The sequence below is a fragment of the Pongo pygmaeus genome, chromosome 7 (assembly GCF_028885625.2).
Source record: "Pongo pygmaeus isolate AG05252 chromosome 7, NHGRI_mPonPyg2-v2.0_pri, whole genome shotgun sequence".
Classification (NCBI taxonomy): domain Eukaryota; kingdom Metazoa; phylum Chordata; class Mammalia; order Primates; family Hominidae; genus Pongo; species Pongo pygmaeus.
The window spans coordinates 82,317,633-82,337,584 of record NC_072380.2 but is presented as its reverse complement, the minus strand read 5'-3'; the positions used below and the strand labels follow the sequence as shown (position 1 = coordinate 82,337,584).

At 39.4% G+C, this 19,952-nt stretch overlaps 1 protein-coding gene across 32 annotated transcripts in view; it reads left to right on the top strand.

Annotated features, from left to right (window-relative positions):
• The window catches only part of NCOA2 (nuclear receptor coactivator 2), a 296,302-nt gene that overhangs the window by 186,241 nt on the left and 90,109 nt on the right, over positions 1-19,952 (top strand). For 28 of the 32 annotated variants that reach the window (XR_008504321.2, XR_010127229.1, XR_008504317.2 and 25 more), the window contains 2 exons: positions 1,901-2,005; positions 4,590-4,762. Coding sequence is in view for 13 of the 32 variants with exons in the window: in XM_054499894.2 (XP_054355869.2) it covers positions 1,920-2,005; positions 4,590-4,762 (259 nt within the window). In the remaining 19 variants the exon portion in view is untranslated. Of the gene's footprint in view, positions 1-483; positions 572-1,362; positions 1,667-1,900; positions 2,006-4,589; positions 4,763-19,952 lie in introns of those variants that run through there. The other 4 variants (XR_008504318.2, XM_054499897.2, XR_008504331.2 and 1 more) reach the window with 3 other exon arrangements.

Below are 19,952 nucleotides of genomic sequence, written 5' to 3'. Positions count from 1 at the left end.
TCTGAGAGAAGTACTGAAAGTGAATGTCAATAAGTTATCATCTGAGAAGGGTTCTGGAATTTAGGGTTTTGTTGTTGTTATAGAGATAGGATCTTGCTATGTTGTTCAGGCTGGTCTCCAACTCCTGGTCTCAAGTGAGCCTCACATAGCTAAAAGTGGTGAAGCTTGGACATGAATACTGGCCCTTAACTTCTCTGCTATCCTGCCTCTCGTAGTCTGCCTCTCTCATAGTAAATAAATACAGATTATACTTATTATCAGGCCAAAATTGTGACCACAGTGTGGGACATTGGGACTTGGCTGCATTGCTCTAACCAGAAAGAAGCTTGGGTATCAGCTTTGAAAATTATTCCCTTCTGTGTCACCTCTTGAATCAAATGTGTACCATTGGTGCAGCCTCCCTAAACGGATACAATATTTCTTCATTCTGCTTACCTATGACTCTTTAAAAAAAATAAATAAATAACTCCACTGCGCTATTGTATCAGAAGTGGTGAGAAGAAATTATTGTAGTACAGCTGAGACTGAGCAGCCCAGATTACAGGGAAGAAGCGGCCCGGCGGTTTGACTGGTACGCGTTACGTTCCTTAGCCCTCCTTGCTCTTTGTCCTTACTCTTGATTGTCCTCTGTCATCTTCCTTAAGTTCTGTGTCTTCTAATGCACTTTGCCTTCCCTTTGATTTTTTTTTTTTTTTTTCTATCCAGAAAAGAAAAGAACCCACTACAAAAAGTAAAAGAGGGCAAAGGTGATTTAGAAGTCTGGGGGCCAGAAGGAAGGGGAAGTAGTATAGAATAGGAGCTCTAGGAAAGACTTTAAATGTAGATTTCAACTTGTCCTGCTGCATTGTTTTTTCTTTTGGTAAGCAGTTATTGAACACCTTGAGTTAGCAGTCTTTTATGGTTTCCTCACAGTCTTTGTAAGTCTCTTTGTTTAGCTCTTTTAGTACTTAAACCTCTGTCACTGGCTTGTTCTTGCTTACCTAAATATTATTTTGATTATGTTAGTGATGACGAGCACACTGATTTTCTTATTTTTTTTTATTTTCTTACTGAGAGGAATTCAGCAAGCAGGAGCTGATCATGGTCCTTCCCACTTGGGGTCAGTAAAGTTCCCCTGACTTTTGGGGCATATCTTAAGACCTTTGGTGATAGCAGCCAGAACCAGCTGGGGGAAGGAAAGTTTGGAGGTGGCAGGATGTGAGAGAGGAAGCGACCATGCTGTGTGCAGGGAGGCGAGCTGCCACAGAGAGAGGGCACCGAGGGAGGAGCAGCCAGGCAGCTGCTGCAGGAGAGCCAGGCACAGGAGCTTCCCGAGGGGCCAGGAAGATCCCCCACTAGGGGGCATTGATTAAGAGGCCTTGTGCAGGAACTTGGGGCTACAGGGGTGTCAGATGTACCTAGTTAAATTTGAAAACCTTCAATTTCGTGTCCTGGCACTGGCTCTTCCCCGGGCTGTCTGTCGTGGGTGAGCTATTGCAGCACAGACTTCACATTGGCTAACCCAAAACAGAGACTGGGAGGAGCCCCTTACAACACCTGTAGTTTCCACATGGTGCAAGATCACTCTTGAACCTGGAGGCTGGCAGCCCAAACCCAGAGCTGGTAGATTGTAGTTCATGGTGCTGTTGAAATACAACTCGTGTTTAAAGAATTTGGGCCCAATGAGGTAGGCTTGTTTGTTTCTTAAATGTTAACCTTTACATTTGCTTAATCTTAAAAGATTTTTTTAAAGAGACGGCTTTTATATTAGAAATTATACATGCACATAAAACAATGTGTTAATTACTGGTCTCAAATTTCTGATTGGAGTCGCAGTTCTTTTATTGTTGGTAAAATGATCAGACACTTCATCATCAGCTCTCTTCATTTTTTACTTCCTCTTCTCTGTTTTCTGTTTTAGTTGCTGATATGTGTTCAAGATGAGTGGGATGGGAGAAAATACCTCTGACCCCTCCAGGGCAGAGACAAGAAAGCGCAAGGAATGTCCTGACCAACTTGGACCCAGGTTAGATTCTTGCTGAGAAAAAGAATCAGTATTGTCTATTAAAGCCACATGAGTGCTTCTTTGTTATTTTAGCATTGATGTTACTGCTGATTCAAATATTGTGTTGGTTTTTCTCCTTAACAATTAAATCTCTGAATATGTACTTGCTTACATTTTGAATATGCAAATCAGTTACAGATTGTATTCTTTACAAAAAGAGGAAAGCTGTAAACTTCTGATATCTTTTGACTCTTAGAATCAATTTATTTAATAATGAGTTTGAGTACACAATATTATAACAAGAAGAAGATCCTATAGTAAAAAGATTTGCCGTTAATTTTATAATGGGTTTTATTTTTTGTTGTTTTATTTTTAATGACATAAAATGTTAAACCCATGTACTTCTGAGTTGAGAACAAAGATTGTGGTTCTTTAGTGAACAAAACAAAGAATTTTAAAGCAAATTTCATCTCATATATTATGGGTGGAAGTGTGAATTGTTATAACGCCCATGTAGGGTAATTTGGCAGTATCAAAATTATAAATGCAAATCCTGTTTGAACTAGCCATTCCACTTTTAGGAATTTTCCTATTATATACTTTAACACATGCAAAATGGTGTGTATATGAGGTTACTCAAATTGCAAAAGATTCGGAAAAACCAAAATGTCTGTTAAACAGCTGTGGTACATCTAGAACCTGGAACACAATGCAGCTGGGATAAAGATGAGGACGCTCTTTATAGGTTAATATGAAAAAAAATCTCTTAAGAATATTGTTACAGACAAAAAGAAAGGTTTAGAAAATGTTTATAGAATACTACCATTTGTATAAACAAGGAAGAAAAAAGAATCTGTATTGTTTTAGGATAATCAAGAAACAATAATTGTTGCTACCTGTTTCGGTGGATGAGAACTGGGCAAATAGTTACCAAAAGTAGAAGAGAGACTTTTCACTTTTTCAATGTTTTAAATCATATAAATAATTTTAAGAATTAAATAAAAACAACACCTTCTACCTAATGGACAGTAAAAACATCAGACATGAAATAGTAGGGAAGAGGGCTAGGAAAAGTCATCAAGAGAGGCAGAGCAGGAGAAAGGGCAAAACACCAATATTTTATATTCCCTTTTCCCCTTCTAGTTGCCAAGCAAAACATCAAGCCCAATAAATCTCCACTCTCTACATCCCAGCCCCCAGCTCCTCTAGGTTCCCTAGTACTTCCTGGTAAGCCACAAACTTCTGTCTGTCAGACTGCCTTTAATAGTCAGGAGCCCTACCTGGAGAGGCAGTGGGAGAAAATGGGAACTGTTCCAGCTGTGGCCTCTAGTGGCAGGTCTCTGAGCCCTCCCTCTGGGGTGCTCAGGGGTCTTTTGAACACAACTCCCCTTTCTCACCTATTTGTCATTTATTTCTTACCTTGTGTGAGGGTGAGAGGGCATGGGTGGAGGGTGGTGGAGGGGGCCAGAATGGGAGCTGGGCTATTCTAAGCATTCCAGCCACTCTTTACCTTTTGCTGTAAAAACAGAAGCTACAGGTAAAAATGAGACTTAGAAAAAAAAACCAAATTCTGAATTACTCTGTCAGTAATTCGTGGGGTGATCCTGGACAAATTGTATAAACACTATAAAATAGAGATATTGTATTATATTATGTATTTATGAAAATCAAACATATTTAGAGATGAATATATGAAAGTCTATTGTGAATCCAGAAATTTTAAAATTAGCATTATATACAAATAATTATATATAAAAATACAGAAAGCTGCTACATTAAGCAACTTGCTTTTCTTCCTTATTGTATTGTTTTGAATGTCATTTAATGGGCCCCCCTTTGCACTTGAGAAAATAATTGTATGCTGTTATTATGAAAAGGAGCTTTTGAGTTTACTATTTTGTCACATTCTAATGAGAAGATTTTGCCTCTTTTGATATTTTTCCATTCCATTAACTTTTTAAACTTTAGTTGAAATTGGACTGTTTGTTTATATTTTGCATGTCATTCAGCTTGGACAGTTAACAAATTTCCTGGGTCAGTTTCGCTTTTCTTTCTAGCTGTATTGTGACTTTTTGCATTACCTAAAAAGGCTGTTTGGTTTGCTTACTAACATTCTGAAGAAGTCTATAAAATTATAAATATCTGGTTTTATTTTTTATGTTTTACCAAAAATTATTGAGATTTATTCCTATTATTAACTGGGTTAACTTCTCTTCTTTTACTAATCTTAAATAAATTTTAAAATATAACCTCCTTTACCTTTTTGAAACATTCTTTTATTTGTCAATTAATTTGGTGCCAACTTGTTTCAAGTACTGCACTAAGCACAGTGGTGAGCACAGTCCAGGTCACTGTAAAGCGGACAGTCCAGTGGGAGACACCAAACACATTGAGCAGATAGTTTCATTACAAACTGGGCTTAGGTTGATTTTTTTTAAAAACATGGAACACTTTTGGAAAATTGTGTTTTTCCTCCAAAAGTATTTCTGTGTTTATATGGGTAGCTTTTGTTTGCTATCTTTGTACTAAACTTGTTTAACACGTTCATTTTTTTCACAATAGCTCTTTTTCAAATACATTATAAAAATGTGTTTCTTCTTTTAAGCCCCAAAAGGAACACTGAAAAACGTAATCGTGAACAGGAAAATAAATATATAGAAGAACTTGCAGAGTTGATTTTTGCAAATTTTAATGATATAGACAACTTTAACTTCAAACCTGACAAATGTGCAATCTTAAAAGAAACTGTGAAGCAAATTCGTCAGATCAAAGAACAAGGTAAGAGGACTGAATTAGTATTTTGAAGAGTTGAATTGGTTTCTGTTTTTCTCTGTGTGAGAAGTCCCTTCAGAGTCCCTTTAATCCATTTCTTATGCTTAAATTATTGATGAGGAAATGATGTCACAGTGTAAGATGAATGCAAGTATCACTTGCAGTGGTTTATAAATAGGCATTGTATAAAATTCAGCCATTCCCTGAAGACAGAGGAGACTGAGGTGAGTCAGGGTGATGGAACTTTTCATCTAGTAAACTCAGTTAGGTGCCCACAATTCTCCTCCCCACACCGTGGCATTTTCAAGGCATACACAGCAAGTGACCATCAAAAGTTGCAAGTTAGCAGCCAGTTTGAGATGTAAACCAGAAGTAAGGAAGTGAAGCACCTCCTGTTTCAGCTAGGCAGCATATTTGATTAGTCTGAGCCTCAACTGGCCATGCCACTAGATTAGAATTTCATATCCTGAATGACAAGAGATTTGAAAGGCTCTAACCTCCAGTAAGAAATCCATCTGTGAACTTGAAACATAGAACATGACAGCTCTCTTCCTATGGTTTTCTTTTTTTCTGAGATAATTTTATGATTCTTTTCTTTGATATTTTTGCCTACAGAAAAATATTAAGAAAATAATGTTTTTAAGAATACATTTGACTTTGTGGTGCCAAAAATAAATCTTTATTCCGCATGTATGAACAACGTTTTGGTGCCCAGGGCCGATATATGCTCTTGAAGTATCTGCGTACTGCTTTTCTTTAGGCCTGGGGAGATTATCTTTTGTAATCTGGTGTGTTTTTTTTTTTTTTTTTTTTTGAGACAGAGTCTCACTCTATCGCCCAGGCTGGGGTGCAGTGGTGTGATCCTCAACTCACCGCAACCTCTGCCTCCTCGGTTCAAGCGATTCTCCTGCCTCAGCCTCCAGAGAAGCTGGGATTACAGGTGCCTGCCACCATGCCCTGCTAATTTTTTAGTATTTTTAGTAAAAACAGGGTTTCACCGTGTTTGCCAGGCTGGTCTCGAACTCCTGACCTCAAGCAACCCTCCTGCCTCGGCCTCCCAAAGGGCTGGGATTACAGGCATGAGCCACCGTGCCCAATCTGTAATCTGTTTTTGAATGCATCCTCTTAGAGTTCAAATTTTTAAAATCTGCCTTTTATATAATATTCAAAAAAGGCATATTTCATAAAAATAATACGTCTTTGTCTTTATAATACATGAGCCTGAAACTGTCTGCTCTTATCTATCACAAAATCCTAGCTACCTATTAGCATATCATCTTAGCGTTTTCCATTTTCATACATATACCGTTGAGCTAAATTCTGTATAAAATAGTTTTACAAGTATAGTTCTGTCTTCTAAGAACATAAAAATATACATATAGCATTCACAACACAGTTTCTAACACCAGCCCACTCTGCAAATCAGTCTTTATTTCCTGATTTCTCCATGACCTTTAACATCCAGTGGGTTTCTTCTCCCGGTGCACATTTCAATCACCTTCATCACTCGTCTTTCTTTTCCCTTTGGGGTTCACTAGTTATCAAAAACTCAGTTTAAACCTCAATTTTGTATCTTCATATTTTAGTGTCAGCAAAGGGATAAAATAATATTCCTAGAACTCTTAGGAGAAATAATTGGTTAAAGTTATTAACCAGTGCCTTGAAGTTGCTGTGTTTCTAGTTGCTGATATCATTACAGTAAAGAAATCATTAAGCTTCTTGTTTTAGGTTTCTAAGGATTATGAATGATTCAGTTTTGAGAACACTGCATGTTTAGGTAGTACTTCTACATTTCAAAACAAATATATATATATATAAACAAACCACAATGAAGGTCTTGCACAAGTTTTTAAAGTTTGCAAAACCTTGGTAATTCCCCCTTCAAACCATAAAACACATTCAGATGTATCACGTTGGGACTGTGCCATACCTTAACCATAGTTTTAATCATAAGGCTGCATACCACAACCACCCAAGAAGCAGCAATATACACCCTGTCACGTCTTATTCTTCTAATAATGTTCCTGCTAATTTGAAAAGCAACGTGTTTTGTAAAGGGAAGCAAAACTTAAATACCAAGTGAAAAAATGAAAAGCATAAATGTACTTTTAAGTTCTCAACTACTCTGATACTGTCCGAATAGTCTTTGTTTAACAATTTGTTTTTTAAAAAGAGCAGAATTGAATCAGACAGGAGCTAGGTATGAATCCTGGTCCATTTAGGAGCTTTTTGAACCTGGGCAAATTATCTTGTCTCTGAGACTCAGTTGCCTCATATAGAGTTTAGTGCTAACAATACCTAGGTCACATAGCTGTTGAAGATACCATGAGCCATGTAAATTCAGTAAACACCTGTCATAGTAGATGTTCAGTAGTTTTCATTCCTACTTAAGCAGAAAGATGCCGTTTTTTCTTTGCTTTTCTTTTCTTTTTTTTTTTTTTTTTTTTTTTTTTTGAAGGAGTCTTGCTCTATTCCCCAGGCTGGAGTGCAGTGGCACGATCTCAGCTCACTGCAACCTCCGCCTCCCAGGTTCAAGCGATTCTCCTGCCTCAGCCTCCCGAGTGGCTGGGATTACAGGCATGCGCCACCACGTCCAGCTAATTTTTGTATTTTTAACAGAGATGGGGTTTCACCATGTTGGCCAGGCTGATTTCTAACTCCTGACCTCATGATCCGCCTGCCTCGGCCTCCCAAAGTGCTGAGATTACAGGCGTGAGCCACTGTGCCTGACCTATTTGTGGAAAGTAAAAAAATTTTTCTGGTGCCAGAAAATCTGTGCAACCCATGTGTACCACTCCATCAGCAGCTCTGTTTGGGCCAGTTTGATTTTTCTCAGCATCTGACAGCCAGAAAGAACAATGTGTAAGTCAGGCCAAAGCCTTTCTCTCTCTGTGTCTTCCCCCAACCCCAACTGATCCCCTGACCAATCAGCATAAGTAAAATCCAACTACCATCTTTACGCCATTATCCAGACTTAATTTGTATTTCAGTCATAGTTGTCAGCGTGAATAAAATGCATTCGGGAGCTCAGGAGAACATGCCCATTATGTAATAAACCTGCCTATTTATCCTAGAGAAGTTAAACTGGGTTGCATGAGGGGCCATACTAAAGAATACACAATGAGGAAAGCTGGGCTCATCTTTATGGAACCCCGCTCCAGTGTCAAGCTATGGCGTGTCAGCCGGGCATGGAGGGCTCTTTCCCTCAAGTCTGTGCCCTTGTCAGTTACTTCTCAACTTTTATATGCTTTATAAATAAAGGGAGAGAAGAAAAGGATTTTTAAATGGCCTAAAGGATGGAAATTTGGAGGGGAAATTACCAGCTAGTTAAATTAATAAACATTCTGTTGTACGTAGTGCTTTATGAGACCCATGTTTCATAAACACTAGCCCTCTAAGAGCATTAACTGTGGAATGGACTTGGTAGAAACAGAGCAAGTACATATAAGAGTTTGATGCTAATAGTGTGACTGCCATCAAATAGAGAATTCCATACATGCTGGTGGGGTTTTTTTTGGCCCACGTTCATAATCCTTAGTTATTAGCTAAGTTAGTTACTTAGTAATTAAGTTAGATCTTCTGTTGGCTAAATAATCTTGGAGAATTTTTAATACTAGCTAAGACTAAATAGTTCTTACTGTGTGTCAGGCAGTTTTTAAAGTGCTCAGATTTGATAACCTATTTAGTACTCAAAACAAACCATGGAATAGGTGTATTGTTTTCCCCCTTGGCAGGAGGGGAACCTGAGACACAGAGTGGTTAAGTAGCCTGGCAAAGTCACACAGCCATTAGGCGAAAGAATAGGGCATTCTGGGTCTGGAATCTGCACTGTCATCGCAGCTTTCTGATACTGAAGTAGGATATTTCTTTATATTTGGTATGATAGTCATAAATGTTTAGAACTTCTCTCTTCTATAACTTAGAAACAGGAGTCATGGAAACAGATAGCAAATAACCATTTTCCCTAACTGGGAGGCTAATATTGCTTCTATTCCACAGAAAAATAGTAAGCACAGGCATACCTCAGAGATACTACAGGTTCAGTTCCAGATCCGCACCATAAAGCGAATATAAAATAAAGCAAGTGACATGAATTTTTTGTTTTCCCAGGATGTATAAAAGTTATACTTCCACTGTACTGTAGTCTATTAAGCGTACAATGGTATTACTTCTTTAAAAAATTAATACATTTTAATTTAAAACTACCTTAATGCTAGAAAGTGCTAACAAGCATAGGAGCCTCATCAACAAGTTCTAATCTCTGCTGGTGGGAGGGTCTTGCCTCAATGTTGATGGCTGCTGACTGATCAGGGTGGGAGTTGCTAAAGGCTGGGGTGGCTATAACGATTTCTTAAAGTAAGATAACAATGAAGTTTGCCATACTGATGGACTCTTACTTTCATGAAAGATTTCTCTGTACCATGCAATGCTGTTTGATGGCATTATACCCACAGTAGAACTTTCAAAATTGGAATCAGTCCTCTCAAACCCTGTTCCTGCCTTATCAACTAAGTTTATGGAATATTCTAAATCCTATGTTGTCATTTCAACAGTGTTCACAGCATCTTTACCAGGAGTTGATTCCATCTCAAGAAACCATTTTCTTTGCTTATCCACAAAAAGCAATTCCTCGTTTGTTCAAGTTTGATCATGAGATTGCAGCAATTCAGTCAAATCTCGGACTTCACTTCTAATTCCAGTTCTCTTGTTGTTTCCACTGCATCTAGAGTTACTTCCTCCACTGAAGTCAGGAATCCCTCCAAGTCATCCATGAGGGTTAGAATCAGCTTCTTCCAAATTCCTGTTAATGTTGATATTTTGACCTCCTCCCATGAATCATGAATGTTCTTCATGGCATCTAGAATGGCGATTCCTTTCCAGAATATTTTTCTTTGTACTTTGCCCAGATCTATCAGAAGAATCACTGTCTGTGGCAGATATACCCTTACAAAGTGTATTTCTTAAGTACACCTTGAAACATGGCTATAGCATAGATACTGTGTTAGCAGGCATGAAAACAAACATTTTTGGCCTTGTACATCTTCATCACAGCTCTTGGGCGACTGGGTCCATTGCCCATGAGCAGTAATATTTTGAAAGGAATCTTTTTCTAAGCAGTACGTCTCAACAATGGGCTTAAAATAGTCAGTAAACCGTCCTATAAACAAATGTGCTGACATTCAGTCTTTGTTATTTCAGGGCACAGGCAGAGTAGATTTAGCATTATTCTTACGAAGAGCCCTAGGATTTTCAGAATGGGAAGTGAACATTTACTTCAAGTCACCAGCTGCATCGGCCCCTTAACAGAAGAGTCAGTTTGTCCTTTCAAGCTTTGAAATGAGGCATTGACTTCTCTCCTCTAGCTATGAAAGTCCTAGATGGCTCTTCTTCCAATAGAAGGTTTTTTTGTCTACATTGAAAATCTATTGCTTAATGTAACCACCTTCATTAATGATCTTAGCCAGACCTTCTGGATAACTTGCTACAGCTTCTCCATCAGCACATGCTGCTTCACCTTATATTTTTATATTATGGAGGATTTTTTCCTTAAACCTTATGAACTCACCTTTGCTAGCTTTAAACTTTTCTTCTGCATCTTCTCATAGAATTGGAAATAGTCAGGGCCTTGCTCTCAATTAGGCTCTCATTTAAGGGAATCTTGTGGCTGGCTTGATCTTCTGTCCAGACCACTGAAACTTTGTCCATATCAGCAAAAAGGCCATTTCACTTTATTTATTTATTTTTTTAAGAGATGGGATCTCACTAGGTGGCCCAGGCTGATCTCGAACTCCTAAGCTCAAGAGATCCTCCCATTTGGCCTCCCAAAGTGCTGTGATTATAGGCATGAGTCACCACGTCCAGCTGTTTCACTTTTTTATCGTTGATGCATTCACTGAAGTAGCACTATTCATTTTCAATTGCTTTTCTTTTCTTCTTCTTCTTCTTTTTTTTTTTTTTTGAGGCAGAGTCAGGCTCTGTCACCCAGGCTGGAGTGCAGTGGCACCATCTCAGTTCACTGCAACCTCCGCCTCCCGGGTTCAAGCAATTCTTCTGCCTCAGCCTCCCGAGTAGCTGGGATTACAGTGCCCACCACCATGCCTGGCTAATTTTTGTATTTTTAGTAGAGACAGGGTTTAACCATGTTGGTCAGGCTGGTCTCAAACTCCTAACATAAGATGATCCACCTGCCTTGGCCTCCCAAAGTGCTGGGATTACAGGCATGAGCCACCACACCCCACCGATACCGCAGTTTTTAATGAAGATAAACTATTTTTCCACTGAACTACTTATAATTTTCGCACATTTTCATGTGGCTTAATGGCTTATATGGCTAATGAAATCCTTAAAATTAGTGAGCAGGGATGGAATTTCTATTCTCATTTCCTCCTAGGATCCCCTTATTTTATTTGTTAAGTACATGGAAGTTTTTTGTTTAACAGCTTTCAGATAAAGAGGATTTAAATAATTGAATGTGTTATAATGCTTTAGGATTTATGATGTGAGCTCTCACTTCAAGACCCAAGCCGGCTATCACACTCTAATAGAAAGTAGACATCCCTTGTTTTCTTGATCACCTTGTACTTGTATGAAAAGAAATTAATTGTGTCATTGATGTATGACACTAATCATACATCAATACTGTATGTATTGCTTTCATTCAAGAGTAAATATTCATTCAATAAATTTTGTATTGAGTATATACTATATATAAGACATATGGTTATTTGCCAGGAGAAATCCAGCAATCAGTAAGTACATGATTCTTTTTCTTGGAGCTTTCACTCATTTGGGGGAAAATCAGCTTTCAGACCACTAGCTGTGGAACTGTAGGGGACAATGGAAAGGAATGTGATTATTAAAGAAGCCTGTTGATTATTAAAGAAGCTGGCACAGGCTTCAAGGAGGACAATAAACTTGAACTGGGTCTTGCTGTAAAAGTAAGATTTTAATAGGTAAAAAAGTCAGAGCTGGGTGTGAGGAGAGGCATTCCACACAGGAAGTAGAGGAGCCTGAGTGCTCAGTGGCATGCGGTGTGTGCCAGGTCAGACTGTAGAATAAGATGTATGGAAGCACTTGGTTGGATTTGAGGCTGAAAAGGGCAAGTCAGAGCTAGATAGGAGAGTAGTAAGCCCAGTACAGTAAGCAATATTGGAATTTGGAGAGGGTAACATTAAATGAGAGACCTCTAACCATCTTCAGCAGAGCTGGCTTGAAGTCATCTACCATCCTCTCCAGACTCTAGAGATACTCTATATTTGGAATGGGAGATAATTTGGATTTTTAAAAGTTCTTAATGTAGAGGGGGAGAGGTGCATAACTAATGAAACAACAAGAAAAAATGAAGTTAAAACAAATGCTGGAAAACTATAAAATTTCTCATTCATCAATAAGAAATAAATTTTGTTTTATAAATAAGCTTTCATTTATTTTTATAATTTAAATAGACTTAGAAGGAGCAGGAGGAAATGAAGAGGGGGAATGACAGAGGTGAAAGACAGTGAGAGAGACTCACAATGACAGAGAGCTGGACAGAGAGAGAGGAAGATGGAAAGTACACTCAGAAGTACCCACGTGCAGGTTCAAACACCAAGATAGAGAAATTCTTAAATATAATATCTTAGTTTATAGTTCCTTATGACATTGTCACTAATGACTTAATGCAGAGTCATATTGTGACACTGCGGGCACATTTGTAGATAAGAGCCCTTGGGCTGAGCCCACTAGCTGCCAGTTCTTACCTTCAGTCCTACTCCCACCCCAGCTTTAGTGAAGAGTGCCCACATGTTTCCTGGCTGCTCAGCCCTCCCTTGTACTTGTCAGAGGGTGGGGGAGGTGAATCAGTATGCTACGTGCTTCTACCACTTTGATTGCTGGGGCATAGTATGTGCCATTGTGCCCAGGGGAGTAATACTCGGCCATTCCTCCACAAGAATCTGCTAAAGGTACTCCTTAAGATCCTCTTTGAGGGAGCCAGGTTGATCATTTGCCCCGACTTCAGTGACTGCTAGTGGAGTCTGTGACAAAGTCCAAAAGAAGAACCCTCACCATAGAAGACTAGTTCCCCTGTGATTTGTCTCCAGTCCTGCCATATTCTCCCTTGCTCCAACCCACAACCTCTTTGCACTTGCATCTCCTCCGCATGACATACAGTGGCTCAGGCTCTCACTTTGTGGTTTCTTCCTTCTGGGTCTTCTGTTTGGGAATGCCTCTTTTTTTTTTTCCCCTCTCAGCTGGTTGACATCTGCTCACCTTTAGTAGGCCATCCTGATGGAGTATCACAGCTATTCTGCATTTGTAGTGTATAGTGACAGGCTGGGTGGATGATAGTAGAAGGTCCAGTGGCAAGGGGGCTTCACCAAGACCTCGGGTCTGACCAGTTTGGCCTACTGCTGTATTCTTGTGGCTCGTTTCATCAGTACGTATACCCAAAGCCCATTACCCTAGACTACTTATTGTTGCTGACACATACGTCACATACTTGTGCTTTTTCACTTTTGTGTGATTATTTGTATTCTTTCCTCCCTATCCAAAATACTGCTTTTCCTGTTTCTGTCTATTCCCATTACATTCCTACTGTTCATTCTGCAAGGCCCATCTCAAACACTGCTTTTTTTTCACAAAACACGTTCTAATCTCCAAACAAATATGAATTCATCTTCTTTGACATTTGTTGTACTGTCTGATCTTACTCTGTTTAGTGTTTGTTTAGTGTTTTAGGTACTTCACTTTTTCTTCACCCATTGAATGACAGATTTCTTGATGGCAGAGGTTGTATTATCTACCTAACCCTTGGACCTGCAGCAGTTCTTTTTTTGAGATAAGGTCTTGCTCTGTCTTCTGGGCCAGAGTGCAATGGTGCAATCTCCGCTCCCTGCAACCTCTGCCTCCCAGGTTCAAGCGATTCTTGTGCCTCATCCTTCTGAGTAGCTGGGATTATAGGTGTGCACCACTACAGGCATGCACCACCACGCCTGGCTAATTTTTGCATTTTTAGTAGAGACGGGGTTTCACCATGTTGCCCAGGCTGGTCTTGAACTCCTGAGCTCAGGTAATCTGCCCCACTTGGCCTCCCAAAGTGCTGGGATTACAGGCGTTAGCTGCCGCACCCAGCCACCTGCAGCTGTTTTGAGTACGATGTTTGTTCTTAGTTTATTTAAAATAAATATTTGTTGGATTTTTCTGATTTCCTGGCCTTTATTCAGCCTTGTGTAATGGTTTTATATCAGGAGAAAATACTGCCCTAAATTTAAGAACATAACATTTGTATTCTAGTAATTGAGTGAATATATTCCCGTCCTTGCACAAGGATTACAGATTACAACCTATCTTGTGAGAAATATTATTTACAATATTTTTGTTTGCCTCCTGATAGTGCATTAACATCTTTATAAAACAATTGGTGGTGAACTATTAACTCTCTTAGATTCTGATAAGCATAGCTGGAGCCCTGTTTGTTTTTGTAAGGATGAAGAATCCTCACAGCTTGTCGACTAGAATATATTTTGAAATCCTATTTGCCGGTCATGGTGGCTTATGCCTGTAATCCCAGCACTTTGGGAGGCTGAGGTGGGCGGATCACTTGAGGTCAGGAGTTCGAGACCGTCCTGGCCAACATGGTGAAACCCTGTTTCTACTAAAAATACAAAAATTAGCCGGGCATGGTGGCACACGCCTGTAATCCCAGCTACTCAGGAGGCTGAGGCAGAAGAATCGCTTGAACCCTGGAAGCAGAGGTCGCGTGAGCCAAGATTGCACCACTGCACTCATGGGTGATAGAGCGAGACCTCATCTTTAAAAAAAAAAAAAAAAAAAGGAATCCTATGAAAAGTATTTTATAATTTTTTATTAGGAACTTTAATTACCATGGAATATTTTCCCTAATGTTTTAAATAGACATATTGTTTTAGACTAGAATATATAATATAGAATGCACATTCACATTTTATGTTAGTGCTGTGTGGATATTAGATATATTGGTTTTGAAATAACTCATATGTAAGAATTTGCCGGGTACATTTAAATTTCTGTGAGCTGATGTTTACATTTAATTCATTCTTTTAGTTTGAAGAATGATGCCAATTTTTGAGAAATGAATTAAATATTTGTGCTGTGGTAGGGAGAAGAGTTTAAACATAGAAATAAACAAAAGATATAACAGCACAAATACCACTATTTATTATTGTCATTCACTGGTTAGCTTAGTTTAAAGTATGTTTTTCTGTTTCTTTCTTTCTTATTTCTTTTTTTTTTCAGATGAGGTCTTGCAGTGTTGCCCAGGTTTGATTCAAACTTCTGAGTTCAAGTGATCCTCCCACCTCAGCCTCTTAAGTAGCTGGGATTATAGTAAAGTACATTTTTCATGGATGTTTGTTTTGGGTTTGTTTTTTTAAAAACAAATCAAAAAGCACGATCCTATTTTAAAAATCTGTTGTACTGGTAGAAGAAGGGAGAGGGAGCTATGACTATTTTTATGGACTTTAGACTTAAGTATTTTCAGACTGATATGGATTATACCGTAATAAATTACACATGCAACTATTTCCTTTTTCTTTTTCTTTTTTTTTTTTTTTTTTTTTTTTGGAGACGGAGTCTTGTTCTATCGCCAGCCTGGAGTGCAGTGGTGCGATCTCGGCTCACTGCAACCTCCGCCTCCCAGGTTCAAGTGATTCTTCAGCGTCAGCCTCCTGATTAGCTGGGACTACAGGCGCGTGCCATCATGCCCAGCTAATTTTTGTATTTTTAGTTGAGATGGGGTTTCACCGTGTTGGCCGGAATGGTCTCGATCTTTTGACCTCGTGATCCACCCGCCTCAGCCTCCCAAAGTGCTGGGATTACAGGCGTGAGCCACCAATTGATCTCTTGATCTCGTGATCCGCCCACCTCAGCCTCCCAAAGTCCTGGGATTATAAGCATGAGCTACCGCGCCCAGCCCTTGCAACTATTTTCATTGGTCCTTCCAAGGAGACTTTTTTTTGATTGGTGAATTTGTGGGTGAGGCAGTAAATAAACACATAAAATAAATTGACTTTCTTACCAGTTTTTAGGTGTAAATTACAATATTGTTAACTGTATGCACAGTGTTGTACAATGGATCTCTAGAACTTCATCTTGCATGAGTAAAACTCTGTTCCCAGTAAACAGCAAGTCTGTTTCCCTGCCCATGACAATCACCATTCTAGTTTCTAGTTCTGCTAGTTTGACTACTTCGGATACCTTATATTAATAAAACAAGGCAGTATTTGTCTTTTTGTGATTGGGGTTGTTTCACATGGCCTTAATGTCCTCAAGGTTCATCCATTTTGTGGCATGTGACTGGATTTCCTTCTTTTTTTAAGCCTGAATAAAATTCTACTGTGTTATATACCACATTTTCTTTATTCATTTATCCATTGATGTACATATAGATTGCTTCCATATCTTGGCTGTTATGAATAAAATGCTGCAATTAACATGGGGATGCAAATATCTCTTTGAGATCCTGTTTTCAGTTCTTTTGGGTATATACCCACAAGTGAGATTACTGGCTTATACATGGTAATTCTGCATTTAAATTTTCAAGGAGCCTCCATAGTGTCTTCTGTAATGGATGTATCGTTTTACAATTCCACCACCAGTGTGCAAGACTTCCCGTTTTCCCATACTCTCACCAACACTTACTCTCTAGGGGTTGTTTTGATAGTGGCTGTCCTTAATAGGTGTGAGGTGATATCTCATTGTGGTTTTCATTCGCATTTTCCTGCTGAATAGTGATGTTGAACATCTTTTCCAAGGAGATGTTTTGAAAAGAATAAGGATCTAATACTAAATTGCATCACAGAATGCCTTCTATAGTCAAGTATCGTAACATTTATCACTGAATAATCTAGGGCACTAAACATGATCATAGGCCAAGAAAATGGGAGTGGGAAGATTCTAAGGTACAGGAAGGAGGATTCTTTGAGGCAGATTCGAAGTCAATAGGAGAATGAGAGAAAACCACCATGGCATTGACATCTCCTTTCTGGACATTTTGCCTCATTTCAATCGTTTCTCATGTTCCCCTAAAGAGTATTTCTTGGGCTGAAGCTTTTTGCTACATTAGACTTCCTATACAGGTTACAGGGAAGGAAGAAGTGTAATGGCTGTCCTATCTGTAGTTTGAGCATGGGCAGAATAGAGGCACTCACTTCCAGTTCTTTCCTCCTTTTATTACTGCTGCTCACTCTGAAATATTTTCATTCATTTCTTCTTACAAAATGTTCACCTTTTGTTAATTACTGAGTCATTTATCCCTGGTAATCAGTGTAGGAGCTTGTGTTTTTATCCTCTTATCCCCATCCCTGAGATTTGTAAGGTAATAACTCCAGGGCAACAGTAATAGTGTTCTTCACCTCAGCTTTATAGGTAAGAAATGGAGCCTCTTACAGCCTAGGTGTTGTCATGAGTGCAAAGTCTGCTAAAAAGTTGACCTGCAGTTCTGGACTTGGAGATTATCATTGCTAGTCCAGCTTTTACTCCAGAGGTGTGTTTATCAGCGTGTCAGATTCTGGTTCATATTTTGTTAAGAGATTTTCTATGAATGTGACTGTAGAGGATACTTCACAAAATTACAAGAATTGCAGTTCTGCTTGTAATGCTTATTGATTTAAAGACTCTAAATACCAATTATCCTTTAACCTGAGAATTGAATTTGACCTTTTTTGTTGCGGTAAATATTCATAACATAAAATTTACCATCTTTAAATGTGCAATTCAGTGGCATTAAGTCAATTCACTTTACTTTTTTTTTTTTTTTGAGGCAGGGTCTCACCCTTTTACCCAGGCTGGAGTGCAGTGGTGTAATCATGGCTCACTGCAGCCCCTTGACTTCCTGGGCTCAAGTGATTCTCCCACCTCAGCCTCCTAAGTAGCTAGGACCACAGGTGCATACCACCACACTTGACTTTTTTGGTAGTGATGAGTTCTCGCTGTGTTGCACAGGCTGGTCTTGAACTCCTGAGCTGAAGCAATCCTCCCACCTCGGCCTCCCAAAGTGCTGGGATGATTACAGGCATGCACCACCACACCTGGCCTTACATTCACATTTTTGTGTAACCATCACTACTGTTCATCTTCTATGAATTTAACTATTATACTTACCTTGTATAAGTAGAATCATGTAATATTTGCCCTTCTGTGACTGGCTCATTTCACTTAGTGTAATGTCCTTAAGGTTTATCCATGTTGTAGCAATTATTGTTGCTTCAGTTGTGTCACCTGACTAGGGATAGGTAGTGGTGAGTCAGAATTACACATTGATTTTGTCAGTCAGGAAACCCTTAATGAATGCCTTCTTCATGGAGCTGGAGTTGAGCAGTAGGAGAGAGAGGCCACAGATCAGTAAATTACAGTGCCAAATCCATCCCTAGAGTAAGGCAGTAAGGCTGTATGCCTTAGGAAGTGATCTTGCTTGGGCTTCATGGAAGGTGGTTGGTCTCTTGCCTTTCAGCTTAGAAATGAATAGATAAACCAGGACCCATAATATTTAACTCCAATTAACAGAGGTATGTACATGTACCTTATAAATAAATATACATATTTTGTACAGTCACCCCTCTGAATCCATGGGGGATTGGTTCCAGGACCCCCAGGGATACCAAAATCCTTGGATGCTTATGTCCCTGATATAAAGTGGTATAGTATTTGTGTATAACCTATGCACATCCTCCTGTTTACTTTAAATCATCTGTAGATTACTTATTATATAATATGTAAAACAATGTAAATGCTATATAAATAGTTGTTATAGTGTATTGTTTAGGGAATAATGACAAGGGGAAAAAAAAAAAAAAGCTTGTTCATGTTTGGTACAGACCATCCATCTTTTCCCGAATATTTTCAATCTGTGGTTGGTTGAATCCACCAATGCAGAACCCATGGATACAGGAGGCTGACTGTATACATTATATAGAGGTATGAAAAATCCTGATAGCGTGAGTATTAAAGATGCTTCTTTTAGCAAATTCTTGCCTAGTTGGCTGTCAATGGATGTAATTAGCCTACAGCTAACAGAGGAGTGAATAGGGAAATGGCAGGATGTGGCCTGGGACCAAGAAAGATCTGAGTTCTGCCTCCTTATAATGGTTTTCTTCTCACCATACTGTTTGCTCTTTCTTCTTCTCTTTATTGCCAAATTTCTTACAAAATGAAGGAAGTTACACTCCTGGTTACTGTTCAGCACCTAAACTCTGGCCTGTGTGCCCCTCACTGACACTGCTCCCTGGACTGTCTGCAGCGACTCTTGTTGATCACAGGTGGCAGCTCTTCTTCCCATCTGCCTGCCTAGCTTCTCTGGTAGCTGTCTCTGTTGACCATCCCTCTCTACTTTTTTTTTTTTTTGAGATGGAGTCTCACTCTGACACCCAGGCTAGAGTGCAGTGGCGCAATCTTGGCTCTCTGCAACCTCCACCTCCTGGGTTCAAGCAATTCTCCTGCCTCAGCCTCCTGAGTAGCTGGGATTACAGGCACCCACCACCACACCCAGGTAATTTTTTTTGTATTTTTAGTAGAGACAGGGTTTCATCATGTTGGTCAGGCTGGCCTTGAACTCCTGACCTCAGGTGATCCTCCCACCTCAGCCTCCCAAAGTGCTGGAATTACAGGCATGAGCCACTGCACCTCACCCCTTTCTACTTTTGAGCTGTACCACATTCATCCTCATTCACTGGCTTTTCTTCCTCATCTAAACCTTGGCCCTTTTTTCTTCCCAAATAAAATTCCTTCTTTAATGAGTTTTAACTATTGCTTATATCTGTGCTGACTGTCAAGGTAAATCTGCCCTTGACCTTTCCCTCATCTTTCATTGCACAGATACTCGGCGAGTCCCTCCCCACAGCCCCCATCTTACAGTTATACTGTCCGTCCACATTGCCAGCTACCATTAGACATCCACAGGGGTGTTCCACAGGTGCCTTAAATTGATAAAACCAAACCTGTTTTCTCCTCTGCCTTCTGAAAAGACTGCCTCATCCTTTTTTCTGTGCTCTATCTCAGTGTGTGTAACCACCATGCGCTGAACACCTGTTTTGTCCTTACCGAGGCTGGAAACCTCAGTTCCAGCCACCTTCTCTTTTACCTCTTCCTTCCCCACAATCAGCCAGTTTAGTCAGCTCTGTCAGTTCCTCACCGTATTCTGTGATATATAACCCTTTTTTCCCATGTTTATTTTCAGCACTCT